Raw genomic sequence first — 27,137 nt, 5'->3', positions numbered from 1 at the left:
ATATCCTTGGTAGGTGCTTGTACCGAGTTATGAGTATGGGATAATGGTAAGATCGTTAATAAAGTTGCGAATCCGCACGGCTTCCTTTGTAGCCTCTGCCTCTGCAATGTATTCTACATCCACGGTTGATGTAGACACCGTCTTTTGTCTCGTAGTCAGCCTAAGCAACAGTACGCCAGCCGCCTCAAAAGTTGATCAGTCAAGCGCTGCGCCAGTATCAGGAGCACTGGCACTGGATTCGAGAACGTCGGGACTGGAATACTTTGACTCGAGGGAAAGAGGTGGCACAGGACAAGTCGAAGGAGGCCATCACTACCTGTAAAACGGTTGTAACAGTATTCAAAGACTGCCGGCAGTAAAATTATAGCCCATGGAGGTTGATGGGCGGTACTGTACAAACTTGCAGCGACCAGCAAGACTGAAGCAGAAGCCATATATCATTCCAAGCTGGTGAAAGTAGCGAGGTGGCATGCTCCTCACTAGCATGGCTGCGGCGATAGCTTGGTGCATTCGGCAGAATCTGGAGTAAGTGCTGAGGCGGACAGATGGGATGTATGCACATTGCACACTCCCTGGATGCTCGTCCAGCTTGCGCCCTCTGGTTCCGGGGCTTAGGGACTCAGGGGCTATACTCTGTACGGAGTACAGAGTCAGCTGGGCATACCTGCCAAGCAGCAAGCAAATAGCCCCCTGCAGCCCTAATGAGGTCTTTTTGGCAGTGAGCCGGCCGTTCCACACCCCTCACACTGCTGACAACAAGGAGATTCTCGTTTCACGCTGGTGGTTCAAACACCTCGGGCCTCATGTTGATCTTGCATAATTTCGCCAAACAGCCGCTGAGTTGCAGGAACGATTGCACTCCCTCGAGGATGCGCATGTGGGTAAAGCCAATCTCCTTGACGAATTCGAGTTTCGAGTGTTCCGAAAGCGTCGGGATCGTCTTGGTCACCCGGAACATAGTGCTTATGATGTCGTGTGACGAGTAGCCCAGATCCCTTTGTACGAGGCCCAGAGTATCAGTGACTGACGCGTCCCATTGTATTGAGAGGGGTGCGACTTACCACAATTCCTTCAGCGTGTCGACTGCGCTGTCGATCTTGCCCTCCCAGCATGCCTTGATCATTGCTTGGACTTTGACTGGGTGCGGACTGTCCACCACACGGAACACGTTGTCGCCACTGACGAATCCGAAGCCTGCCCACGTACTCTGCAAGTTGTTAATGGCCTGTCGCATATCTCCCTCTGCGCTGAACACCAGCGCAGCCAATCCATCCTCGGAGTATTCGACCTTCTCCGCCTCGATAATCTGCATCAGCCGCTGCACCACTTGCGCGTCCGTCAGCCGCGAATATCGAAGGATGGCGCATCTCGACTGAAGCGGCTCAATGATCTTGTTGGATTGGTTGCAAGCAAAGGCAAACCGAGTCGTAGTGGAATATATCTCCATCGTTCTCCTCAAGGCCTGTTGGGCGCCAGAGGTCATGCTGGAAGAAATTCCCTCGTTAGTCTCGCGTCCGCTTCTCGTCTTCACCACTGTTGGATGATGTACCTGTCTGCTTCATCTAGTATTACCAATTTGTGCCGTCCCGGAGGTAGCGTCACCTTCTTCTGCGCAAACCCTTTGATCCGATTCCGCACCACGTCGATGCCTCTTTCGTCACTCGCATTCAGCTCTAGAACCGCTTCTTTGTACGCGTCGCCTAGTAGAGTTCGTGCCAGGCAGAGAACGGAGGTGGTTTTGCCGATTCCCGGCATGCCAGAAATAATGACATGAGGCATGTTTCCATCTTTTGCAATGATCTTAAGTCGTTCAATCGTTTCTGAATTTCCCACAACGTCGTCGAGATAGACGGGTCGGTACTTTTCCACCCTGTCACACATCAGCCGTCTGGCCCGTGGTCGTGTACAACTCTGGAACTGGGGTTGAGAAAGTACCAAGGCAACTCGTAATCGGGCGTCACGCCATTCGCATTGGCATTGAGAGCTTTGCGCGCTGCCGCTGATGAGGATTCCGGCTGTCCTGACATTGTGACGATGTCTGGATCGAGCGTTGCAGAATCAGGGCTCAGAGAATGGAACTCGTTTTCTGTTCGAGACCCCCAATCTCGTAATGTTCGCAGGCGCAGGCGCGTCACGACTGCAGACACGGGCACGCGTAGAGTGATTTCTTGGCAAAGGCTGAGAATCGATGTCACGTGGACTGTCCCCGAGAACCTATCTGGCTGACTCATCCCTCCCCCTCTCCGCCCCTTTCTATATTATGGAGAACTGAACTCTACACTCACTACGGAGTACTCTGACTACTCTCAGACACTGCCAGTTCCTAAACAATCGACGTAGAACCGAGGATGCGGGCCCTCTCTATCCCTCAGTCCTATCCTTCTCGCGAAGGTGTTCGCAAGATTGTGGACCATGGACTGGAAGACGTGAAAGATATCCATAACTTTTCCCTCGAGAGGCTGCACACACCCCCCTATCCATCCTCTAGCGACCCTCTCATCCGCCTTCTCTATTTCAAGAGACTTTTTTATACCTCTATTAAGCTTTTTTGCCCCCCAAAACCCTAGATCAGGTGATCTTTCTTGTTCCCAGCTACTATTTCTGTTCCTTTCACTTCCAGCAGAGGAACATTTATACTTTTCCCGCGATTACAACTTGACGTCCTCTCCTGACCAGACTCTGCCCTCCTTGTTGGCCTGGATTCTCAGCTTCCTGACCCTCTGGATGTCATTCTCATTCTTCCGGGTCAAATACCAAGTCCAGCAGTTAGCGAGCCAGCTGGCGCCGATGGCGGCAGCGCAAATGGCGAAGGAGACCTTGTAGCCGTTGTGTGCGTACTTGGATTGGAACAGTTGCGGTCCAACGACGCCTCCAACTTGGCCAATGCAAGACTGGAAGGCCAACGTGAATGCTGCGCCTGTTGCGCCCTTGAGACTTGCAGATCGCCCTAGTCAGATGTTAGCCAAAATGCTCCACCTCACCGCAACATTGGAGCAGCCCTTGGCCCACTTACAAGCCCAGAAAGGAATGAAATATACGGAGTAGAACATGGTGCCGAAAATGCAGGCAATGTACGTTGCGGTACGGCTGACGTCGTTAACGCAGAGCACAAGGAAGAAGGCAAAAGCCCCGGCGCAGAGAAACATGATGAACTCCGGTCGCGTCAGCCAGGCCTTCTTGAGAAACCAGCCAGCGAAGATGATGGCTAGGACACTTGCAGCCGATGGAGGAATGTTGAGCAGCTGGTTTCGGGGCAGACCGGCGAAGCCAAGGTTGGTAGTAACGGTTGGGAGCTGCCACTGTAAGCCATATCCGCCGAGGTTCATGAGAATTTGGGACAGGCAGAAGGCATAAGTTCGAGGGTCTTTCAGAGATGCCAGCACTTCGGCCTTGTTGAAGGCCGGCTCGTCGGTACGCGGGGCGTTGTCCGTAAGTCGAAGTTCGAGGTATTCTTGTTCTCGCGGTGTGAGCCACTTGGCCGAGCGTTTCGATTTGGGATAGTCGGGGAGGACCAAATAGACGACGCCGGCGAACAGAATCGTGTATATGCCTTCGAGCAAATAGACCCTGTTGTTGAAGTCAGTTCTGGTGGAGCCCACACGGAAGCGAAGTCGTGTGAAAAATGTCACGTAGAGATCAGCTCACCACTGCCATGCACTGAGACCGCACATGCCGTTCATGTACGATATTCCATATGCGATCAGAGAACCGACGATACCGGCGCAGTTTTGAAAGCCAAACATCCACATGATCGGCTTCCCCATTTCATCACTTCGGTACCTGGACAATCGGTTAGTTTGAAGCCAGTGGCAATGGCCAAAGCAAAGTCTCACCAGGATAACAGCTGCGCAGCTAGTCCAGGGAACAATCCTGCCTCCATCATTCCAAGAAAGAACCGACAAGCATAAAGACCCTGCTTGTTACGCACGGCGGCGTGGCAAGCAAGCACCTGTGTGAGACAATCAGTGATATGCGACGTTGAGGCGGGGGTACTCCGGGAACCTACCAGGCCCCAGGAGCCGATGATTCGGGACTGCCAGTTTCGAGGAGTCATCTTCTTGAGCAGGAGGTTGGAAGGAACCTCGAACACAATATACGAGATCTAGATCGGCAGTTAGTGTCCGATACAGCGGGCGGGCGGCATCCCCACAAGTTCAACTCACAAAGTAAATGGACTGGACCCAATTGTACTCATCCGCCGTCATGTTCAGCTCCTTCAAGATATTGCGCGGCTGCCCGACTTGCAAGACCTTGACGGTCGCCGCATTGATATAGTCGATGTTTTTGAGGATGTACATCAGCCCGATAAGTAGCAGAAATCGCTTGTCGACTTTGCGCATGATCTTCCGATCCTCTTCGGCGGTAAAGGACGAAAGGAAAGCCTCTCGGTCGGGCAGCGAAGATGATGAAGATCGCGCTGCTGTATGTTCATGCTTGATCCCGCCCTCCTCGGCTTTCGACTCTTGGTTTGGGTTGGTGGCCATGACAGAGTCAGGGGTGTCGAATGCTCAAGATGGGATGAACAAGACAAGTGTTGGGGACAACACTCCGACTGTTTTAGATCAGATTCCGAATGCCCTCAAAATTCAGAAAGTCGGTCTCCTCGGTATGGAAATGTGCGGTCTAGGGCGGTCGATCCTCTTGGACATATATATACAACTGTCCCTCATCATGGGCAACGGGTCTTGTGCATGAGCCCTGGCTGTTCACATCTTTTCAAAGATACTCCGCATTTCGCCGCCGGGAAATCGCCGGCTCGTAGGTTTGGCAAAATCAGACATCAGTATATTGGTATCGGTAAACAAGGTCCAATTGATAGGGCATCTCAACCCATCTGTTGAGATGGCGTGCTCGCTGCGCGGAACGGACTGTGGAGATCTTAGACGGGGTTTAAATGACCATGGAAACTGGTAATTACACCAACATATACCGACTTGGTATAAATGGTCCACCGGTTTGATGTCGCCATAGTATTACAGAGCATATAGGGCCTGAGTGTGGGGTAAGCAGGGCCTGGTTATCGTTTGATTGTTGTCTAGCCGGAGTCCCTGCTCAGTATAATACCAGGCGAGATCTTGTTGCCTTTTCTTTTGTCGGTATCGTGCCGATGATGGCCCTCGCTTCCGAGTTGGTAACCGAGAGGTTGGGATGCTGGGCAGTAGGGAGTACTAGTACCTTGACTGTTTTTGCAGCAATGTAAACTTGACTTGCCAGTGTGCCATGAGAAACAAAAATCACAAGCTCGACATTTGCGCGGACGGATTCAGGCGCCGCCGGTGGAGCAAGGAGCAAGCATCTCCCGAGGGATAGACTTCTCGTACCTAGATTTTAGGTATATAGGTATGAAGAAGGGGAGGGAGACAGACTTTGTAATTCAGCCACGATAAAGTTGGCTTCTCAGGCTTCTCATGGGTACCTGATCTAGGTTGGTAGGTAGGTAAGTAGGTGGAAGGTGGTAGGTAGGCAGGCTCACTGCGCTTGACACTGGGAAAGTTCCTGACGGTCACGTGTCGGATGCGTGACAAGGCTCGCCCGTGACGTGCTGGGATACCGAGTACGGAGTATAGGTACCTAACGTACCATGTAGCTGCCTGGTAGGCAGGTAATGCTGTTGTCATGCTCAATTGTTCGAGATGGTCTATCTTTTGCTATTCTAAACTTCCCAAATCACCGCGCCGAATGCGACAAAGTTCTAAACGAGTCTAGTAAATTCTCAGGGGAGACGGACAACCAGCCTTCCACCACTCACTTCACCTCTTCTCATGCGGTCCAATGCCTGATTCACTGCGCCAAAGCCTTCCTCCACACCCAGGATCTTAGGCGGGACCAGAAGTCCGGTCGACAGTAATCGCTCTAACCATAGCATCAGGGTTTCGCCCAACTCCGGGATTTCGTGAAACAATTTGAATGGTACGTTGTGGAAAGTGAGGTTGGCGGGGGGCGAGCTTTTGGGGAGGCCTGTCAGACCTATGAGATGCGCAGATGACGGTGTCGAAGGTGTTGTTGGTTCTGGGTCGCTCTCGTTCGCATAATGCTGCTGTAGACATTCTAACAGATGTCCTGCTGTGTCACGCCCCACGGTGTCGACGCCAAACCGAAGTCGCTTGGCCGTGGCCGATCTGACAATATCAATGGCACGTTGAGGATCATGGTTGTCTACCACAATATCTGGTCTGGTGATGTCGTTGGTCGACAGTTTGACGGCATGTTTCCGTACGTCGACAACGCTGATAGTCCTCAGGCCGGCGAGTCGGGCTATCTGATTCAACATGAAAGCGCTTGTGGAGGAGCCTCCCCAGATGGCAAGCCAGTCGCCTTTCTTGGCCCGAGACTCCTCGTCGATTCCGTGTAGACATTCGTCTCTAACGTCCGGTGCCAAGCGTGCAGGGTCAATTTGTCTCACTATGGAAAGAAGATTGGGGCCATTCGCAATACTGGAGAAGTCGAGTCCTGCGCAAATTCCCAGACAAAGAGCGGCCGCTACGAAAGCCACACCCAAGGCTGATCCAGCTTCCGGGGCCAGGCTGGGGGGCAGGCGCGCCGCGTTGAAGTCTGTAGCGACAACATATTGTTGGTAAGCAGCTTTGCGGAGATCTCTGTAATCTGTCGAGATGACAATGACCTTATCACCAGGCCTGAAGCGAGACCTTCGTTTGGGGCTGATGGCGACTTCTCCTACCAGCTCCCGACCTGATATATAGGGCAGTTCGGGGATGCCAAAGTTAAAATCTCTGAGGGGCCAAGGAGGGCATGTTAGGTCAACGTCTTTCAACAGTACAAGGTGGGTGATACTTACGGTGCCTTCCAATCAATAGGATTCAAGCCAATCACAAGGTTCCGAACCAGGAATTCACGGTTCCCATCGAGTGAGGGTGTCGGATGATCTGAGACTTCCACATACGGTTGCTTTGGGCCACGAAGCAACAGGACGCGTTGGTGAGGGGCAACCTGTGGCGGCCGGGCTGGTACCTTTTCCGGATCCTGGCAGACAACCGAAACCGCAATTTGCTTGGAAGCAGTCGAGGTGCCTAGAAAACTGAACATGTGCAGCAAACCCATGGCTTCTATGGAAGGCGGTCAATATCAGGCAGGCTCAAAGAAGATTTTAATTGAAAGATGCTGGGGAGGGTATTCAAACCCCCAACTCAAAAATGTGCCTTGGACTACCAACGAAGGAGAATACCTAATACCGAGCAGCGATCTCGTGCTCTCAGTTAGGTGCCAGTCCAGTCGTCTCGAGTATGGAGGATTTGTAATGACGGGAGGCCAAAGCCGTCTTTTGCGCCCGAGTATCCGTTTTGTGTACAATGAGGCCCGCTATGTAAGCCGGGCCTTTTTTGGAGCCTTATCTATGGTGTGCTCAACCGTCGAGATTGCATCAGAGGCCTTGCTGATATGGTGGATCTTTCAAAGGCGGGAGTGGGATAGGTTATACTCATCATCATAATTCGCCTTTCGCGTTCTCCTATTTTTTTGGCATACCAGAGTCGCGCATGCTCTGGCCCACGTGGGGAAGTGGTTCAAGGGGGTGCGGAAAGTCGAGGACTAGTACTCCGTACTCGGTGCAGGGTCTTCGTGCTATGATGCAGGTGAGGTAGCCTGGGCCTGGTTCCGAGGCACTGGCAGAGCGATGCCGGGTTCATGGCGTGCTCTTTGGAGGCAATGGCGTGATAAACGCGATGAATAGTCGGGACATCAGCAAGTCAAAAGCGCGTTGCCCACCGTGAGAACTTGGCCCAGATGCTGTGTCCGTACAGAGAGAGTATCTGCGCAGGAGACCTCGTCTGTATCGACACAAGGCAGCGGTAGTTCTGCCGTAGAGCCATCAAGACCTCCAGCGTAGGTGCAAGCAAGATGGGCTCGCTGTCCGAGTCTTCGTCGTCGTTGCAAGATGCCAAGGCCAACGGCTTGGCTGCGAACTCGACGAAGCAGAAGAAGAAGCAGCTCATCCTCAACGCCTTTGCTATGAACACGCCTGGCCATCTGTCTCCAGGACTGTGGCGGCATCCTCGTAACAAGACAAACAACTACAAGAGGCTCGAGTTCTGGACAGATCTGGCACAGCTGCTGGACAAGGCAGGCTTCCATGCTCTCTTCCTCGCCGACGTCCTCGGCTGCTACGATGGTAGGTTCCGAAGTCTGCGGCCTCGCTCTGTCGGCGCATAATAGTCTGGGACATACGGGATCTTAGGCTGCACATCCCGTCACTACCATTACTGACGAAGCACCAGTCTACAAAGGCCCGGGCAACACGGGGCCAGCACTGCGCGCGGGTGCCCAATTCCCTGTCAATGACCCGTTATACTTGGTTCCTGCCATGGCCGCGGTGACCAAAAACCTCGTCTTTGGCATCACGGCAAGTACCACCTACGAGCAGCCCTACTCACTAGCCCGGCGGTTTTCCACGGTCGATCATCTTAGCAGTGGTCGCGTTGCATGGAATATTGTCACCTCCTACCTTGACAGCGCCGCTCGGAACTTTGGTCTCTCCCAGCAGGTCGAACACGATGCTCGCTATGAGTTGGCCGATGAGTATATGGAGGTCCTCTACAAGCTTTGGGAGGCGAGTTGGCGCGACGATGCGGTGGTCGAGGACCGGGAGACTGGCGTATACGCAGTCCCCGAGCGTGTGCGACCGATCAACCACAAAGGCACACACTTCGACGTGCCGGGCCCTCATATCTGTGAACCATCTCCACAACGCACGCCGTTTCTTTTCCAGGCTGGAACCTCCAAGACCGGTCGGCAATTTGGGGCGAAGCACGCCGAAGTAATTTTTGCAGGAGGCCAACTACCCGAGAAGCTTCGCCCTTCCGTCGATGCCATTCGACAACTGGCAAAGGAGGCCGGTCGTGACCCTTACCATGTCAAAGTTGTCGCAAGTATGTGCGTCATCGTGGCCGAGACGGATGAGGCAGCCAAAGCGAAATATCAGGAGCTTCTTTCGTACGGCGACCGGGATGGCGCGCTGGCGCTCTTCGGCGGCTGGACTGGATTGGATCTTTCTACATACTCTGATGATGAAGACTTCCGTTTTGTCAAGCTGCCAATGGTCCAATCCATCGTCAATGGCTGGGCGGATACAGTCCCGGGAAGCGAGAATCTCAAGTGGAACAAAGCCCGCATTGCAGACTATTTATCGGTGGGCGGGATGAATGCGAAGATTGTCGGATCGCCAACTACAGTTGCGGATGAGCTTGAACGATGGGTGGAAATAGCTGACGTGGATGGGTTCAATCTGTCTCACGTCACGAATCCAGGGTCTTTCGAGGATATAATCGAGTTTCTGCTACCAGAGCTTAGGAAGCGAGGAATCTTTCGCCAAGGCGTCGACAAAGAGGGGGCCACGGCTCGAGAGCAGTTCTTTGGCACTCCACGGCTCCTGAGCGATCATCCAGGTAGCAAGTACCGCTGGAGGAAAGAGGACGACATCCCCAAATACCAGCAACATTGACGGAAGCGGGGATATAAGAATCCTGAGACTTCTCAAAGACCGATTCCAAGATAACGAATCTACCTTGTGCCATTCTCCGATCTAAAGGTGATGGATAAATTTTGGGACTGTCAAAAGAAGACCCGAGGTGCCTGAGCTTAGGCAGTTCCGTCGAGCCTGGAAGTCATTGGGCCCCGGAGGGAACAAAGCCTGGGGGACTATGAGCAGATGCTGCTGTAATCAATGTGTATAGAGTAGACGCTGTGATTTGATCTCGGACCAAATATTTCGAACTGATGGCCCCGCTGTGTGAAGATTGGTAATTCGTAATCAATGGCATGTGACAGGAAACTGCCGCAAGACGTACAGAGCATGTCCATCTCGAGTATAAAACACGACGTCACCAGGCTGGCTGTCTTCTTGACTGTATATTGAACCATACACTATCCGGATTACTTAGAAAGGCTGATTGTGTGCGATGATCGTCCTCACAGGCACAACCGGCCATCTCGGTTCTCGGGTCATCGACTCCATTCTCCGCCTGCGACTCATTCCACCCTCCAAACTTATCATCTCCTCCAGCGACCCCAGCAAAGTGTCTGCGGCGGCACGAGAGGCCGGTATTGAAATTCGTCATGGCGACTTCACGTCTCCGGACTCACTCGCCTCGTCGTTCAAAGGGGCGGATGCGTTGTTCCTCGTGTCTTTCCCCTCGCCCAGCGTGGACCGGTGGCTTCACCATCGAGCGGCCATCGACGCGGCCAAGGCGGCGGGGATCAAAACGGTGATTTACACCAGCCTGATGTTTGGCGGCAAGACGGGAATGGAGAGCGTCGCGGGCGTGCAGCAGGCGCACATCCAGACCATCGAGTATCTGACGCAGAGCGGGCTGCAGTACGTGGTGGTGAGAGAAGGCATCTACGCGGAGAGCTGGTGGCTGTACGCCGGGTACCAGTCTCAGAGTTTTAAAAAGGGCGATTCGAGCGAGATTCGCTTCGTCATCCCCAACGACGGACCGGTCGCGTGGGTGTCGTGGGACGACTTGGGCGAAGCCACCGCAAAGATTGTCCAACACTATGAGAGATATCTCGGCCAGACGCTCAACCTCACCGGCCCGCGAACCACCACTCTCCGCGACATTGCGAAGCTGGTGCAACGATACACAGGGCGGAATGTCACGGTTGAGATCGTGGGGCGAAAGGCGGCGGAACGATATCACAAGTACGAAAAGAAGAGCCTACCGGAGGACAGGTTCTGGGCCATTGAGAGCTGGGCTGGGTGGCACGACGCAATTGCACAGGGCGAGACGGCGACCATTGACCCCTTGATCGGCGAGCTGTTGGGCAGACAACCCAAGGGCATCGAGGAGATCGCAGAGACGTTGTTCACACCAGAATGAGACGGCGAGGCAATGTTGAGGCGTGAGCATTCAGAGAAGCAGAGGTGGTGAACCAAAATAGATGGTTGCGACTGAGGACAACTATAGGTAGTAACTGAAGACTGTTAGGTGTGTTACAGCATACCTGGGGACCTATATGAGAGCGCAAGTTTCAAGGAAAATCAGTTGGACAAAAAAACATTTCTTTTGTATAAAAGGGCAAAAACAATCAACAATTAGGATTCCCAAATGGTCACCCACTTCAGTACTAACTAATCGGCATCTGGCTTAAGTATGGCTGAGCGAACGGGAAGCCCTGTTTTCCAGATCCTATGGTCGATTGCGAAAGGAAGTCTAGTGAATTGAATTATAACCCTACGAGTACGGTGGGATCTTTTAGAATCTAAAAATTTGCTAGCGGCATTTTGCAGCCTTACGCTAGCCATTTAGGCCACTACTACTGGTCAGACTACGCAGTACTGTACAGAGTAAACATGGCGGAGATGCGAAAACACACCTGATGCCTGGAATGGTCGCCTTTCTCGACAGAGTCCGTACTCCTGGGTGTATTAGGTCTATTATACACCAGTCCCATCACACTACTAGGCAGCTGTGTAGGTAGTAAGGCTGCAGAACTCAAGGCCTACAATCTGTCAGTATGTGGCATACCATGAAGAGGCTCCTAACGAAAGATTTCTACGGACTATACTACAATGTAAATCACACACGGTCGACGAGGAAACTGCGCGAGACTGCGCGGTTGTTGGTAACACGTTGACCACGATGTGCCGATGTCGTCGGCGACGTCGTGGGCTATACAAGTGCAGAGTATCCGTACTCCGTACGAATGCTGCGTCCAGAGTAGGCTCACAGATCGGATCGGGTCGTCCAGAAAGTCGACATCCGTAGCACAATGTGAAACATTCCGACGCCATCGAAAGTGGTGGCTGACGACGCAGTGGACCGGTGGCAGGCTTCACACGGCGGGCAGCACGCGTCTGGTTGGCTGTGTTTTTCGGCTATGCAAAGATTGGGCAACTCGGACCCGACGCACAGCCAAATAACGGCACATCAGCAGACTCCAGAGGGATTATTGTCAGCCCTCCAACCAGCGCCCACCCGGCTCTTCCGCGTTGCGCATGGGAAGAACGAGGATCGAGGATCCCAGGCAGTGGGCAGTGGGCAGTGGGCAGCACTGCCAGCGCAGTGGGACAGCGACCGTGTCAGAAGCGGATGGACGCGAGGTCCTGCCAGTGTGTGCGTGATATACCCGTGGGCAGACGGCCTGTCACTTCTTGTACTCCATCCTGCATTGCTCGCCATCCTCCCACTCAGTTGACCTCTACAGCAGTAGCAACAGCAACAGCAGCCACCGCACCTCGCGTCATCCCTCACCATGGGTCTATCCAAAGGGCTGGTCATCCTCATCTGCATCTTGATCGCGGGGCTGGCGGTCGCCGCAGCCGCCGCCCTCTATCAGGTCACCAATCGAGATAAGAGCCAAAAAGGCTACTCCCCCCCCGAACCGTCGCGAGAACAGGAATTGTACATGCGGCAAGTACGCGCGAGAAATTATGCCAACCTCGGCATCGCGTCCAACGTGTGAGGCCGACACTGCCTGTTGCGATGAACCTCAGCTGGTTTGATCCCAATCCGACCTGATCTGGCCGAGTCGCCGTTCGATCCCCTCAAGTGGGGGGGAAGATTCTGAGGATTGACTTCACGATAGACGAGACACAAGAGACGAGAGCGGCATGGCGATAGCGATAAGTCTACATACTGGCGTTCGACACTAGGGCAAATTACGTGGGCCGCGAAGAGCAGGCAGCGCGACGCGCATTTCGACGCGCAGTGGTTCAGCCGCGCTACGTGACAATGGGAAGGATTATTTGGCTCCTGGGCTGTCTGAGAGACGGCGAGGGTTCTCACCAGGCATGCGTCATCCGGAATGAGCGAAACTCGAACACATACTGTGAAGGCCGAACAGCCAAGCCGCACACCGCGAACTATCAAAGCACCATACCACTGATACGGACCTGTCACCCTGGGGCGAACCGGAAGATTGGCGCGATTCCATTCGGCACGTGTACCGTACCATCTATGGGTTTGCGTCAGCCTTGTTGCCGGACTTGAAAGTCGTACATGGGCGCAACCCATCCTCGATCACGATCGTGTTTGCAAGGGCACAAGTTACTCCTCCGACCAGCCTGACCATGTCACGCAAAGATGTCAGCGATATGTCACCGCCTGCAATGAAGTCACCCTACTTTATGACGCGGCATGTGCATACGGAGTATCCTACATATACTACGACAATTTACACACAGACGTGGTCCTCCCTCTCCGCCCTCCGGCCTGGTTTGCAAAGAACAGGTAAGCCGGCCACGGCGGCCTGGCAACCCGGCTTCTATGTATACCATATACCAAGCCATGACGGAGAGTTGTCTTTGGCTTTGAATTGACCATTGAGAAGGGACTACTTTCTCGGTCTTCAATTTGGAAGCCATCCACTTACTCAGGCATAAGAGATGTTGAGTAAGTGCTGGACAGCGAAACGGCAGCGTGAGACCCAGACCGGATTCTTGATGGCGCTAACACCCAATCGAACGATAATATCATGCCCGAATGCTCCTAACGAAGCGACAACATTGAGATGGCGTGAAAGGCTAATGAATGCGATATGCAAGGCGAATGAAGGTGGGAATGGAAATGGGAATGGAATTGGCCAGGATAACGACAAATGATGATGAAGCCGAAGCTGAAGCCGAAGCTGAAACCGAAGTGGAAGTGGAACCGACCTGATGGCAAACCAATGTAGGTGGAACACGACGGCGACAGCGACAGCAATACCGCAGTCCACGATTACAGGTGGCCCTTTCTACCTAGGTTTCTAGCTTACTCATATGGAGAATCTTCGCAGAGATGGTATGTTGGTGAAGATCACAGAAGTGATTTTGTCATATATGCAGTCTACATCTACGCAACAACTCGAAGAGTGTAGGAAGGATTAGGATTGCATTAGACGAATGGATAGGTACAGAGAAGCAGTCTCACCACTCACCACTTACCACTTACCATCTCCAGTTTCCTGTTTCCAGTTTCCAATTGTTAGTTCGCCTTCCCCTTGATACGATACCTTAACCGCTGTCTCTATTCTATTCTAGTCTATACTGGTCTATACTGGTCTGGTCTAGTTAGTCTCTCACGCCCACACCCACACCCACACCCACACTCTCCCATGTGCATGTGCATGTGCATGTGCATGTGCAATGGCGATGGTGATGTGAAGTGAGGTGCCATCCGGCCATGGGCTACACGGCGACAGACGGCCCGGAGAGACGATCATCTAGCTAGCTATGAAGATCCTCAACCCAAATGAGGTGCCAAACCAACCAGGCTCTAGCCCGTTTACCAGAAGAAACCATTACCTAGCTAGGTACTCTGGGACCTATATCCGTACAGTACTAATAGTAATACGGAGGAGGGTACATGTAGTACTTACCTAAGGCACGAATACTACGTATGTATTTCCCGGGCGCGGGCCATGGCTCGCCGAATCGTCCGTCCCCTCTCTCAGAGCCAAGCCGATCGATGCTCGCCATTGCAGCCGCACCGGGAGTGGACTGGGCTACTGTAGCCTAACACCATCACCACGAACCAAACTGAAGAAAAGGGAAAGCGAAAGGGAAAGGTCAAGGCGACATGACATGACATGGCTGGCTTGCTTGTGGACCAGAAATCAGGAACCCGCTCCGCTACTGTCATCATATCCGTGGCGGTGGTCGGTCAGGTCAAAGGACGGCATCTTATATAGAGGTCCTAGTAGCTAAGGTACCTACCATCTATCTATCTAGATATACAATATCCCGTCCTGTGCCCTGACCACTGACTAAGGTACCGAAAGGACAATCCACATCAAGTGCGCGTACTGTCTCGCAGCCAACTTACTGTAGGCATCTCTCACCGGCACAGCCTCAGCCTCAGCACCAGCCTCAGCACCAGCACCCATCTCAGCTTCCGTCGTTCGGTCTGTCGTCACTTGTCTCGAACATTGGAATACTCTGTGCTGTCTCGTCGATACCTTGGGTGCCTTCAATCTCGGCTTCAAGCCCAGACTCCAACACACGTGCTTGAGTCGTACCGCACTTCGAACCGTCGACCACTGCAGCCAGCGCCATTGGAACAACATCTTCTTCTTTTGTTTCTTTGAACCCACTTCAAGACGGTTTGATCCAGCAAGACGGTTTGATCCAGCAAGACAGTTCCGAACCCATACTCCACAACACAATCCCCATCGAGCACAATCATGTTCGTGTCTCCCTACTCGGCCCAGACCGACCCTGAAGTGCAGGAATACAACCAGCGCCGCGCCGAATATCTGGCCGCCAAGAAGAAGCAGAAACAGGACGAAAGGCTGCTGAGGAAGGCGTCCATTGCGAGTACCTCTGGGCAGAAATCCTCCTCCGCAGGACACGAGAAAGGTGAGGAGCCACCAACAGTCAAGACGACATGACTTGGATTTCTTTTGCTTCCTTGGCTGTAGTGTGCTAACGGAGATTCAGGGGGTCGAGGGTTGCTGAAGAAACTCTTCCACGCTGTTCGGGCGACTGGCGATAAGGATGGTATGTCGCAGTTGACCGTGGACGACAATGCTGATGCCGATGCCGATGCCGATGCAAAGACGCTGGTGGACGAGACGGGGAGGGACTTGGACCAGGTCTCTGTGAGGACTGCAGTGGCATGAGGACAAGACTAGTGCTGCCCCGTGCTAGGTATAAGAGTAGCGCTGCCCCGTGTTAGGAAACATAGTTGATTGAGGCCATTCTCATCGAAAGCTTTCATCGAGCCTGGATGTTTGCTCTCTTTGACTGCATTGCTTCACACCGTCAATCCGTCTCGTTCTCTCAAATGATCCTCCCGAGCCCAGGCCTTGCTGGTTGATTCGTGTAGTTTGTAGTTCGCTTCTTCGTCCCAGGCTGTGTGGATCGGGGGTCCTTCTCAGCCATCTCAGTCTGCTCCGCCCAAGACATGCTGATTGACTGATTGATTGATTGATCCCGCAGAGCTCGTTTGGGCTAATCCATTGCACACCCAAGATCGCTGCTTGATTTTCTCCGTGTGCTCGATGCAAGTTCAAGTTCAGGCCTGCATCGTCCACAACTTGGCGTCCGTGTCGGCTTTCCTGGCAAGCACTCCGCCCAACCAGCTGCCTCTGGCCTCGATGCGAAGACTCACGCCCCTGGCGCCGACCCATTGACTCAACGCCGCCGTCACCGCAATCTCTTCGTCTCTCGGCACTCTGATCCACACGTGCCGGCCTTGGACGTCCAAAACATCAATCGACACCGCGGTGCCGATGAGCCCCAGATACTGCTGCAGCGCGGCGAAGAGGTATGAGCGTGCTGCCACTTCGTCCAGAGCCTGCTGAGCTTGACCTTGACCTTGAGCTTGCGGAGCCAGCGACTGCAGAGAGAGATGGAAATACGTGTAGGGCGGGCTGCGCACGGTGAAAGCCATCGTGGCCTGTCCTGCGACAGGTTCAGACTTGGTCTTCGCCATTCCTATTCCCCAGTCCGTCTGGGTCTGGTCTGGAGTCAGAGGCGCCAAATAATTAGTATGCCATCACTGATGTATGCGCTGGCTGTGTAGGGCAAGCGGGATACTGTTAGAATTCAAGTTCTGGTGAGTACGTACTGTACGCACGCAAAAATCGACGGATATTGTTGCCGATTGGTTCGTTCCGAGGTCACGCCTACGTAGGTACCTGGTACTTAGCCCCTAGCTATATTAATTAGGTGCATACGGTACTAGGTACCTATGTATGTAACTGCTCTTCACCACAAGCTGAGGCCTGAGGCAGTTAGTGAACCCTCTTCCTCCTCGTAGATATCATCGTCAAGAATTCATTTGATATGCTCTTCAAAGGTCTCTTCGCAGGTTTACTCCGTACCGAGTCCTAGCGACTACGGCAATTCCATACGGACGGACAAATTCCTCCAGACCAATTCCATTACATGAATCTGCCATCCATCCCCTCAAGCAGCGCATGTACCAGTAGCCCAACAATCAGAATCCCTTTGCATCTCCATGCGCTCGAGCCTCAAACACCTGTCTCGCCATCTGCCAGTGACCTACACCTCCAAAATCTCACATCCACCATCACTGGCGCCCGGCAAGGTGAGAACCATGACCATGGCAGGCACAAGATCGTCGACGTCGACATCGACATTCATGCTGCCCGACAGCAACCCGTCCATCCCCATCACGCACCCAACATCACTAAGCCAGGACCAGCTGTTGACATTTCCGGCGTTCAAGACGTGGCTGAGCACGTTGCAAGAGTCACTGGCTCTACAACACAGCCAAAAAGCTCATCCGTTCCACAAATCGCCTTATGCCCTAAGATCCCTCGACATCCAGACCGTGGACTTCTTCTCCGGCCACCGCCTGGGGTTCTTGAAATTCAAAGCCACGGTGACTAACGACCAGGGCGAGTCGTTGCCGGGCTCGGTCTTCATGCGCGGTGGGAGCGTCGCCATGTTGATCGTCCTGACCCCCGAACACACTGCCAACACTAACGCCAATACCACTACTACTGCACCACAGGAGGAAGAAGAACAAGAAGAATATGTCATCTTGACCCTACAGCCACGCATTGCCGCTGGCTCGCTGAGCTTCGTCGAGCTGCCCGCCGGGATGATCGACGATAGCGGCACGTTTGCAGGCGCCGCGGCGAAAGAGATTCGTGAAGAGACCGGCCTCGACTTCGCCACAGATGAACTTGTCGACATGTCGCAGTTAGCTGTACAGGCGCAGTCGCGGTCGCAGTTAGATCGCAACCAGGAGCCAGACCCGAATGGTGCAGAAAACGACATGGACGAACCACATCTCCAAGCCGCGGTCTACCCTTCTCCCGGCGGCAGCGACGAGTTCGTCCCCATCTTTCTCGTGCGAAAACGCCTCCCGCGGCACGAAATCGACCAGCTCAAAGGGAAACTGACGGGACTGAGGGATCATGGTGAGAAGATCACGTTGAAGATCGTCCGGCTTGACCAGGTCTGGAAGGTTGCCGCCCGAGACGGGAAAACTTTGGCTGCGCTGGCACTCTACCAGGGCCTGAGTGGGGAAGGGAGCATATGATCGTGATCGTGAAGTCACTTGGGAGGTCTCAATAGAATAAGAAGTCTTCTTCTTCCTCCTTCGGAGGTGATCTGTTGCTCAAAGTGGAATTCACCCTGGAAGCACCCTTGTTTCTCATGACGCTAATCGAAGGAGATTGGGTATCTAGGAATACACTTCTAAATCAGAAGACAGGACATATATGCATGGCCCAAGGACTGACTAGCTCCACCAGAGACGATGCACTACTGAGCAGCGGATCCATTCTGTACCGTGGCCAGATACTTGTCGTGCGCCTTTCTTTGGGCTTCCCATTCCTTTTTCAACTTTTTGACCCGCGACGCCGTCAGCGGAGACCCGTCCTTGGTGGCGGTCGGGAGCCCATCGGCATCCCAGGCCGAGAATTCGGTCGAGTGCGGCGGCCGGAACATGTCGGCCGGACTGAGTTTGGCCTTCTGTAGCCTCTCTAGAGCTTCTTGCTCTCTCTTCTTCTTCGCTTCCTCCTTTTGCCGCATCTTCTCTTCGCGTTCTCGTCGAGCGGCTCTGAGCCCCTCGGTCACCGGTCGCACCAAGGCCGGAGCATTTTCTCGGTCTTCGAGGTAGATGTTGAGGTGCCATAGATCCACATCGCGCACTCGATCGCAGAGCGCCAGGATCTGTTTGTTGAGATCGCTAGTCTCGGCGGGCGACGCAACTTCCAGAGCCCCGCGGCTGAAGTCACTCAAGGCACGGGCAAATGACGGCCGGGGCCTTCCACTAGAAGGAGGTTCTTCTAGCCCTGGTGACGTGGAGACGATCTCCTGCACCTTTTCGCGCGTAATCGATTTCGCTATTGCTGCCTGTCGAAGCTCGTCTCTCATCCGGGCTAACGGGAAGACGTATTCTTTGGCCGCATCGGGAATATCAATACCTTTCCAACCCACTTGTTCTGTATCTGCTGGCTCTGAGCCGTTGAGGCCAAATATGTTCACGAGCCGCGTTACAAAGAGGGCAACATCTCGGTGATCATCCGGGGTCAGATCCGATTTTCTGGCACTGTTGTAGGTATTGATCAAGGAGGAGATCGTGCTCATGGCAATCGGAGTATTGAACGAATCCAACAGTGCAAGTCGAACCTTCTCCTCTGCCTCTTCAAGGGCGTTCTTGAGAGCAGGCTTTTGCTGATTGGTGGCTTTGGCGTTTTTGATGTTCTCGATGGCGTTGAAAAAGAAGTTGTCCACTCTATCCTCCCAATTTCTGCCTTCGGTGACCATGTCGTCCGTGATTTCTATGCCATCTTTCCAGTTCCCGAGCAAGAAGACGATCCGAAGGCTTCGAGCGGTCCACTCTTTCCTCACATGTAATGCTTCCCGAATCGTGGTGAAATTCTTGAGCGATTTGGACATCTTCGACCCTTGGATCGACAAATGGCCCATGTGAAGGAAATAGTTCACCCACTGTCGGTGGCTGCCATCGGCCCAGAAGGCTTCGCTTTGGGCCAATTCATTGTCGTGGTGAGGGAAAGCCAGGTCGATGCCTCCAGAATGGATATCCATTTGTTCGCCGAGTCTCCCCGAAGCCATTGCTGAGCATTCAATGTGCCAGCCCGGCCGACCGGCGCCCCATTCGCTCTCCCAACTGGGTTCACCAGGTTTCGAAGCTTTCCACAACGCGAAATCGGCAGCGGATCTCTTGACGCTTCCGTCCTTTTGTGACAGGGCGCCTTCTCCATCGGCTTGGAGTTCTGCGTTGTTTCGATTCCACGGTTCCAGCCTTGCGTAGGGGTAACCGGCTGCCTCAAACGCTTTTATGTCAAAGTAGACAGAGCCGTCTGAGGTTCGGTAGGCCAAGCCTTTGTCGACAATCTTCTTGACAAAGTCCGCAATCTCTTTGCCGTGTTCCGTGACTCGGACAAGGTCATCTGGGTCCAATACGTTGAGGTCGTGCATGTCCTCGAAGAAGCGATTCTCGTATTCTTTGGTGAGCTTCGTGAAGACGTCGTAGTCATCGCCGCGGATGGTCTTGCCAAATCTCTCGTCCAGCACGAGACACATGGGATCGCTCACGCGATTGTAAAATTCGTGTGGTGTCAAAGTCTTGGGGTCTTGTAGTAAGGCTCTGGCACTTGTCCTAGCGGTGTTGACGTGCATTTTGATCTTTGCTTCCTCGTCCCCTGGTTTTGTCCCCGGCTCCAAGCTTCCCCCTCCAAGTATATCTCCGTAGGTCTCTTCGATCACGCCGAAAGTCTCGGGAGTGAGGAGCGTTTTGGGGCCTATTCTTTTGAGGTTCTTCTGGACGTAGTAGTGCCATGCTTGCCGCGCGTCTTGACGGACTTGATCATCAACGTATCTGTGCTAGAGTTAGACTGCATCATGCCTCATTCTCGGAGTGTCGGAGTGTGTACCTGTGCTGCTTCTTGTACTCATCGTAGAGATGGCGCTGTCGGGCCCGCAGGATGATTTTGTCGTCAACATCGGTGATATTCATAACAAATCTGACTTTGAAATGGAAGTAGTCCCGCAGAATGCGGCGAATAATGTCTGTCGTAACATAGTTGCGCGCATGACCTAGGTGGGCGTCGTCATAGACGGTCGGTCCGCAGGAGTACCATTTGATGTGTTCGGCCTCTATAGGAATCAAGGGAACTTTGGACCGAGTCAGAGAATTGTAGATTTTCAAATCAGGCTGATGGGTCGAGCCTGTGGGCATGATCCATGGCGGTTGAGACATCTTGACAGACTTGCAGGGCTTGCAGAGAAGTGACGCCGATGAGCAAAAGGTACGTCTCAAGGCGTTCATGAGACGACCTGGTCTGACTCATGAGACGGTGTGGTTGGGCGCAGGACGAGGCTGACAAGGGCTCCTTAGGCCGGAGTCACATCGTTTGCACGTCCGTCGCAGTCAATTCACACAATCGTGATGTGAAGTAAAAACAGCGCTTGACCCGCCCTGATTCGGCAGGGGGTGATGCCGCCCTGTCTACGGAGTACATAATGCAATCCTGGATCTCCTGAAAAAAGCAGCGTCACTGAACATCCATTTCTGGGCACTCAAGCTGCGGTGCCTGCGGTGGCCTACACGAGGCGTACTCCGTACAACTAACTTCAAGGCCACCCACGGCACATGCACCACAGCCCGCTCCCTGCCCTCTTATGCATGAGGGAAGGGAAAGGCCTAGGTAACATTGCTATGCCATCTGCCTGCCTACAAGGGCCAAGCCTACAAGGGTTCCGTGTGACGCCAACCATCAATCACTCGTCGAGATCCATGCCGTTTGTTTCGTGGCAGTTCCGCCAACAGGGCCAACAGATCAGTCCATGTTGGGGGCTAAAACAGGACAGAATGTCACCTCAAGCTAATAACCCCGGCTAACTTCAAGACGTCTTCTCCGTCGTTGACATGAATCCCAGAGACACCATGTCAAACAAGTCGCTGCCTGCTCAATGGTAGATTCCGAGTAGATGCCGGGCCTGATCTCTTGTTGCCACTGCCAGCGGTTCTAACAATCAACCTGCCTGCCCGGTTCTCCACTGGCGGCAGCCTCTGAACTGCGAATAAGGCTGAGGACGACACCGCTTCCTTCAGCAGAAAAGACAGCGACCACACTTCTCGATCTCACTCTTTCCTTCTTGCTTGCCTTGCCGCGATGGCAGATGGAGGCTTTCATCAAACATCCCCAGTGAAGCGGAAGCCGCTTCCTCGAGATTCGAGACACAGCCGTACAATCTGGGATCGCTCCTCACAAGATGATTCGTTCCCTCTGAGGCCGATTGATGACAGACTTTCATGGTCCTTACCTCCGTTGACAGATTTCAATGACACCAACACAACATACGAGGTCCCAAAGAAGATTGATCTACCAAAAGCGACTCAAGGCCAATGGGATGGCCCTCGCCAACGATGGAACCGAGGTGGTCGCTACTTTAGGTTGTCTCCCCCCGACCGATGGGTCAAGTTTGGCTTGTCACAGAAGTTCCCATTCGTCTTTCAGAACGCCGGTTCTCCCGGAGATGTTGATGAAGTGCAATCCCAGCCGCAAATGTGGAATCCTATCTGGTTGCAGGGCCCCATCCTGTCCGGCTTTGTCGCCCTGTTTCTGGCCCTGGTAGCCGGGTTGCTAATCCTGTGGCATTTTGCTCAGCTTAGGAATGGAATCAGGACGAACATCACCAACAATCACTACGCATGGACGTATGGGCCCACTGCACTGCTGGTCGTGATAGGTGTGGCATGGAAACAGGTCGACTTTCACTGCAGAACTTTGGCACCATGGGCACATCTTAGAGATGGGCCTGCTGCAGCAAAGCAATCCCTGCTACTGGACTATATCTCTCCAATTCTACCTAAGATTCTGGCTGCAGCTGCTACAAATCGTGATTGGCCAGTTGTGGCAAGCGGCATTGGGATCTTGCTGCTGAGACTTGTGATCGTCTTCAGTACTGGTCTCCTTGTGCTCACACCAACCTCAGACTCTAAGATCACGCCCGATGTCATCGTCAACTCCAAATTTGTTGGAACAAATAGTTCCATTGCACCAGTCGCTGTCGACACCGAGTTGATGCGATACTATGGTATACAAGAGCGAGGTCTGGACTATCAATATGGCACATCAGCAAGTGTGGCGTATAATACTCTTGACTTGCATTCTGTGCCCGTGAACTCCACTGTGGCAGCAACGGTGGACGGCGTGTTCCCATTCTTCGACTGTGAGATTGTAACACCCAATATTGTCGGCAACAACTTCACCTGGAGCAATGATGGGGAGTATCCTTATGGAGACACACTGGACTTGGGCCTTACTTTATACCCTGACAGATGTCCTCCTCTGCGGTCATACTATCAGTTGTGCAGCCATGCGCCCGACTGTCCCCTTGGACGATCTATCATCTCTGATGAATCGTGGAATTGGCCTAATTCTTACAACCCCATGAAGCCGCTGGACGATCTCGATCCTTGTGCCAACCTTTACTATCTTACCATAATAGATATCACTTTTGCAAAGGTGGCAGGGCACCCGAGCAATTCAAGTGAGGCCTGGAACGTGACCCTGGCAGATTCAGTCGGTATGGTTTGTGCTCTTGGATACACCGTTGATAGGGTCAACATCACGATCAATACCGCCGATCCCACCTCAAGTGGTGGAGTCAATACGACGGGCCCGTTGCAGCGTATAGCAGATGTCCTTCCGGGATTTTCGTACTACAATCTTACTCAAGACTTCCAGAATCAGGTCACAGTGAACGGCCTTCCGGCTCTGACGGATGCACCGAAGATATATGACTTCGCCCACCTCTTTGCTATCCTCAATGGGGGCTCCGCAACCGCTTTATTGAATGGAACTACGTTGAGGCAGACGGCGGAAAAAGCTTTCAAGGGTGTTGCAGTTCAATTTGCCCACTCGTACCTTCGCAAAGCCGACAACGTCACAACTACAGCCGAAGTTATGTATCAGGAACCCAGACTTCAAATCCGAATGGTGAGCCTATGGGCCATGGGCGCAGGGTGTGTGCTGTTGGCGTTCTCTGCTGCTGCTGTCCTCAGGTGGCGCCCCCAAGACGTGGTTTCGCGTCGCCCCAACTCCATTGCCGCCCAAGCAACCATCCTTGCCGCAAGCCCTACGCTCCAGAGGTCGTTGGAGGCAGCAGCGAGTGACTCAGTGGGGCATCTTAAACCTCATCTACAGGATCTACTGGCAGCGTCCCACATAACGAGTGAGCGCGGAGGCCGCGAGTTCTCCATCGAGACTACCGTCAAGGAAGGAAATCAAGCCAGGTCCCCCGATGACTCCAGCAAGGACACTTGGTGGAAGACGATGTCCAGCACGGTCTGGTTCATGTGCATGGCTCTGGCGCTTCCACTTGGTGTCATTGTGACGTTAGAAGTCTTGCAGCACGAATCGGACATGAATGATGGGTTGGCTACCATGTCATCTCGCTCTAGCATCACTCATTCGCTCCCAACCATCCTCACGTCACTCATTCTGATATCGATCGCAATGATGTACGATACCATCGATTTCGCAGCAGGTACGCTTGCGCCGTATCAGATGCTGGCTCGGGGAGGCGCTCCTGCAAAGCAGACATTGATGGACACATCGGGCAATCCACCAATCTGGTCCACGGTGAAATCGATCCGTGAGCGCCATATGGGAGCTGCCGTAGCATCAGCGGCTGCACTCGTTGGCAGTCTTTTGACAATCATCGCTTCGGGCCTCTACACAATCGAAGCTGTCCCGTTGGCCCTCGATGTTACCATCAGCACATCGGACAAATTTGTGCCGTCGTTCGGTACTTCGACAGATGGGTCAGCTGGAGCTATGTTTCAGCTGATTGAACAAAACAATGCATCGTATCCAGCACTCACCTACGACGGATTGGCGTACCCTAGCATAGATATCTCCAGCTTGGGAGCTGAAGCCATGGGACAGTTGAGGGATCCGGCGCAATCAGTGACACTTCAGGCAAACATAGTTGCCATGAGAGCATCACTCAACTGTACTCTCGTACCAAGGCACATTATGAACATGACGATGGTTGGCACTCGGACTCCCGGCTGCCGAGACAATGTGCTCACGTTCAACGCAAGTTTACCTTCATCATGTCCACACTTTTTGAATGGACAAAATGAGACCGCGACAGACATCCCATTCACATACAGTGTCCAACACAATTGTCTCGACGAGGCCAATCTCGCTATCTATGAGCAAGTCGTCCTCAATGCCGAGGGTGCGACGGGCGAGGCGAACTTCATGACCAGCGAAGGGGATACACTAGGAGCGGCAAGCAATCCGCCCGGATGCCCATCGCTGGCTTTCTTGTCGGGCTACTTTGTCGAAAATGTCACTTCGACGGAGAACATAACGGCCATGACGTGCATCCAAGGGTTAGAAGAGGTGCACACGGAAACCGTCTTCTCGGTCACCGTCGACGCTGTCCAGGTCAGGTCGGAGCCGAAGGTGGATGAGAGCTCAGCTCGTTGGTTGCAGGCGTTCAACAGCACGTACTGGTTCACGAACATCAATACCTTTGGCGCCTTCGACCGTGAAGCGCCCACCCTGCTCATTGACTACTTCTATTCACAAGTCAACTACGGCCCGGACGGGATCCCGGCACAGGAGCTCACGGGCCCTGCCAACACACAGCGGTTCATCGATGCCACACAACGTATCTATCGGCGATATATGGCCCAGCTGATCAGTGCCACCATGCGCCAAACTCTGAATCGCACCGAAACGGCGTCGGCGCCTGGATACTCAGGTACCGTGTCAGGCCTCAGCCGACCCAGGCTCAAGCAAGACCCTACGTCGAAGCTGATCCTCCAGATCTTCCTAGGCATCATGCTTGCCTGCGGCGTCTTTGTCTACAGCCGACGCAATATGCACCGAGTCCTCCCACGTGCTCCCTGGAGTATTGCAGGGATGATGAGCTTGCTTGCAGGCAGTGAGATGATCGACAGGAAAGTCATCCCCATCGGGGCCGCATTTATGAGCGACAAAGAGCTGGCCAAAGTGTTTCAAGGCTACGTCTTCAGCCTGGGATGGTGGGAAACGATGGGAGACCGACCGAACGGGCCAGAGACAGCGAGGCGATTTGGCATCGATATTGGAAAGGCCGAGACGAGCGCAAAAGCATGACTGATTCTTACATACTGGAACTCGGATCGAACCAAGATCAAAGACCCAACCAAGAGAAGTCCATCACCATGCCATGCCATCAGCACGTCTACTACGTGGATCCAGGCACAGTGCAAGCGCGTGGGTATCTTTTTCATCCCTCGCTTTATCCCATCCAATCCACAACACATGGCCCTAACGCCAGAAGCGGGATCGAAGCGTGGTAGCAGTGGTGGTCAAGATGGGCTCCCCGGCTCCAGCTCGTCGGATTGACCTGTCGCTGTCGTGCCGTGGTTGCATTGTGCCTAACCGTCTCGGGCATCCATCTGGACCATGCCCGGTGGAATCTTGGTGCCCCTGGCCAGTGAGGCGAACAGGCCTTTGTCGGCATTGTCGGAAAAGCGCAACCCCTTTCTCTTGAAGCCCAGGTAAGGCAGGTAATGGCCGGGGTGGAAGACGATGAAGACCAGGACGACGAAGAACATCAAGACGGAGTCGAACACATAGAAGTACCACTCGTGGTTCAGGAGATAGTTGGAGTTGCCCATTGCGTACTCGACCAGGCGCAAAGTCGTGCGGATCAGGATCAAGACGTTGGCGACGTTGACCATGACCAGGAACAATGGCCAGTTCCGTTCTTGCGGCAGGGGGATGGTGCGCAGCCGCGTTCTCAACAAAACCAGCAGCCGCAGCGCCGCGACGACAAAGAAGCCAAAGGTGGTGAGCTGGAGCGCAAGCCCGGTCAAAACTACGTTCCTCCCCCTGTTGATCTTGGCCGGTGTGTTCCCCGACGCGATCATCGAGCCGCCGACGACCTGGACGAAGAAGCTGAGCACGTCACAGCCGGCAAAGATGGGAGTCACCCGGCGTGCCGGCACCCACAGATGGCGGGCGCTTTGGTATTCGCGAGGGATCACCCACACCACCACTCGGCCGAACGACATGTAGCAAGCGGCGGCCATGACGGCAGGTGCCACGAGGATCAGGACCAGTTGCACGATGAAGACGTCGCGGCTGGCGAGGTGTTTGACCGAGACGGCACGAGCGATGTATCCGACCAATTCGACTATTTTCGGAATCAAACATTAGTCGACCGAGTCTATCTGTCCTAGGCAAAGCCAGGCAAAGCAAAGGCAAACACTCACGGGCAATTGCAAAGTTCATGACCCACCAAAACCAGGCACGATGTCGAATGAATTGGCCCAGGTTGATGGTCATTGCGATGGCATAGATGACACAGAAGACCACGGCCGGGGCGAATGACGGCACATAGTTGTATCGACCTTCTCTTGCGAACTCGGCGGGAGTCTTGTGCCCTTTGTCTGGATTGTGGTCGACGGCGCGTGCCACGAGGTCCAAGTGGAGGTGGAGGAGATAGGAGACGGGGGTACTGGGACTAGCTGTGTTGGCAATCATGGTGGAGGCCTATAGGAAATAGGATATCAACCGCAGCTTTTGGGCAGTTTAGGAATTTGATTCTCAATTCTCAATTCTCAATTCACTGGCGAAGAGGAGGGGAAAGAAGAAGAGGAAGAAGAAGAGAAAAGGAAAAGGAAAGGAAAAGAGAGACCGACGTAGTGGGCCTGATCTAGCGCTCGAGGCCTTGAGGTCTATCT

At 53.5% G+C, this 27,137-nt stretch overlaps 12 protein-coding genes across 12 annotated transcripts; 6 read left to right on the top strand and 6 right to left on the bottom strand.

Annotated features, from left to right (window-relative positions):
* Nucleotides 1-772: 772 nt before the first annotated feature.
* A1O3_07989 (replication factor C subunit 4) lies at nucleotides 773-2,027 on the bottom strand (the record flags this gene model as incomplete). Its single annotated transcript, XM_007738090.1, has 4 exons — nucleotides 773-995; nucleotides 1,062-1,484; nucleotides 1,550-1,870; nucleotides 1,936-2,027. 4 exons carry the CDS (start codon nucleotides 2,025-2,027, stop codon nucleotides 773-775), a joined length of 1,059 nt encoding a protein of 352 aa, XP_007736280.1.
* A 621-nt stretch (nucleotides 2,028-2,648) lies between these two features.
* A1O3_07988 (uncharacterized protein) lies at nucleotides 2,649-4,484 on the bottom strand (the record flags this gene model as incomplete). Its single annotated transcript, XM_007738089.1, has 6 exons — nucleotides 2,649-2,947; nucleotides 3,014-3,567; nucleotides 3,646-3,780; nucleotides 3,834-3,949; nucleotides 4,007-4,102; nucleotides 4,164-4,484. The coding sequence occupies 6 exons, from the start codon at nucleotides 4,482-4,484 to the stop codon at nucleotides 2,649-2,651; spliced, it is 1,521 nt and encodes a 506-aa protein (XP_007736279.1).
* Nucleotides 4,485-5,713: 1,229 nt separating this feature from the next.
* On the bottom strand, nucleotides 5,714-7,059 carry A1O3_07987 (uncharacterized protein; the record flags this gene model as incomplete). Its single annotated transcript, XM_007738088.1, has 2 exons — nucleotides 5,714-6,731; nucleotides 6,797-7,059. The coding sequence occupies 2 exons, from the start codon at nucleotides 7,057-7,059 to the stop codon at nucleotides 5,714-5,716; spliced, it is 1,281 nt and encodes a 426-aa protein (XP_007736278.1).
* Nucleotides 7,060-7,854: 795 nt separating this feature from the next.
* On the top strand, nucleotides 7,855-9,454 carry A1O3_07986 (uncharacterized protein; the record flags this gene model as incomplete). The annotated part of the gene is made up of 2 exons (XM_007738087.1): nucleotides 7,855-8,125; nucleotides 8,232-9,454. 2 exons carry the CDS (start codon nucleotides 7,855-7,857, stop codon nucleotides 9,452-9,454), a joined length of 1,494 nt encoding a protein of 497 aa, XP_007736277.1.
* Nucleotides 9,455-9,911: 457 nt separating this feature from the next.
* A1O3_07985 (uncharacterized protein) lies at nucleotides 9,912-10,832 on the top strand (the record flags this gene model as incomplete). Its single annotated transcript, XM_007738086.1, has 1 exon — nucleotides 9,912-10,832. The coding sequence occupies one exon, from the start codon at nucleotides 9,912-9,914 to the stop codon at nucleotides 10,830-10,832; it is 921 nt and encodes a 306-aa protein (XP_007736276.1).
* Nucleotides 10,833-12,207: 1,375 nt separating this feature from the next.
* Nucleotides 12,208-12,417, top strand: A1O3_07983 (uncharacterized protein; the record flags this gene model as incomplete). The annotated part of the gene is made up of 1 exon (XM_007738085.1): nucleotides 12,208-12,417. The coding sequence occupies one exon, from the start codon at nucleotides 12,208-12,210 to the stop codon at nucleotides 12,415-12,417; it is 210 nt and encodes a 69-aa protein (XP_007736275.1).
* Nucleotides 12,418-15,117: 2,700 nt separating this feature from the next.
* A1O3_07982 (uncharacterized protein) lies at nucleotides 15,118-15,555 on the top strand (the record flags this gene model as incomplete). The annotated part of the gene is made up of 2 exons (XM_007738084.1): nucleotides 15,118-15,292; nucleotides 15,374-15,555. 2 exons carry the CDS (start codon nucleotides 15,118-15,120, stop codon nucleotides 15,553-15,555), a joined length of 357 nt encoding a protein of 118 aa, XP_007736274.1.
* A 395-nt stretch (nucleotides 15,556-15,950) lies between these two features.
* On the bottom strand, nucleotides 15,951-16,328 carry A1O3_07981 (uncharacterized protein; the record flags this gene model as incomplete). Its single annotated transcript, XM_007738083.1, has 1 exon — nucleotides 15,951-16,328. The coding sequence occupies one exon, from the start codon at nucleotides 16,326-16,328 to the stop codon at nucleotides 15,951-15,953; it is 378 nt and encodes a 125-aa protein (XP_007736273.1).
* Nucleotides 16,329-17,003: 675 nt separating this feature from the next.
* On the top strand, nucleotides 17,004-17,951 carry A1O3_07980 (uncharacterized protein; the record flags this gene model as incomplete). The annotated part of the gene is made up of 1 exon (XM_007738082.1): nucleotides 17,004-17,951. The coding sequence occupies one exon, from the start codon at nucleotides 17,004-17,006 to the stop codon at nucleotides 17,949-17,951; it is 948 nt and encodes a 315-aa protein (XP_007736272.1).
* Nucleotides 17,952-18,175: 224 nt separating this feature from the next.
* A1O3_07979 (cysteinyl-tRNA synthetase) lies at nucleotides 18,176-20,639 on the bottom strand (the record flags this gene model as incomplete). Its single annotated transcript, XM_007738081.1, has 2 exons — nucleotides 18,176-20,258; nucleotides 20,314-20,639. The coding sequence occupies 2 exons, from the start codon at nucleotides 20,637-20,639 to the stop codon at nucleotides 18,176-18,178; spliced, it is 2,409 nt and encodes an 802-aa protein (XP_007736271.1).
* Nucleotides 20,640-21,555: 916 nt separating this feature from the next.
* A1O3_07978 (uncharacterized protein) lies at nucleotides 21,556-25,542 on the top strand (the record flags this gene model as incomplete). The annotated part of the gene is made up of 1 exon (XM_007738080.1): nucleotides 21,556-25,542. One exon carries the CDS (start codon nucleotides 21,556-21,558, stop codon nucleotides 25,540-25,542), a length of 3,987 nt encoding a protein of 1,328 aa, XP_007736270.1.
* A 284-nt stretch (nucleotides 25,543-25,826) lies between these two features.
* A1O3_07977 (uncharacterized protein) lies at nucleotides 25,827-26,937 on the bottom strand (the record flags this gene model as incomplete). The annotated part of the gene is made up of 2 exons (XM_007738079.1): nucleotides 25,827-26,587; nucleotides 26,667-26,937. The coding sequence occupies 2 exons, from the start codon at nucleotides 26,935-26,937 to the stop codon at nucleotides 25,827-25,829; spliced, it is 1,032 nt and encodes a 343-aa protein (XP_007736269.1).
* Nucleotides 26,938-27,137: the final 200 nt, after the last annotated feature.

Source organism: Capronia epimyces (assembly GCF_000585565.1).
Source record: "Capronia epimyces CBS 606.96 chromosome Unknown aczIQ-supercont1.7, whole genome shotgun sequence".
NCBI lineage: Eukaryota > Fungi > Ascomycota > Eurotiomycetes > Chaetothyriales > Herpotrichiellaceae > Capronia > Capronia epimyces.
Note: the sequence above shows the minus strand (reverse complement) of the source record. Positions and strands in the feature narration are given on the sequence as shown.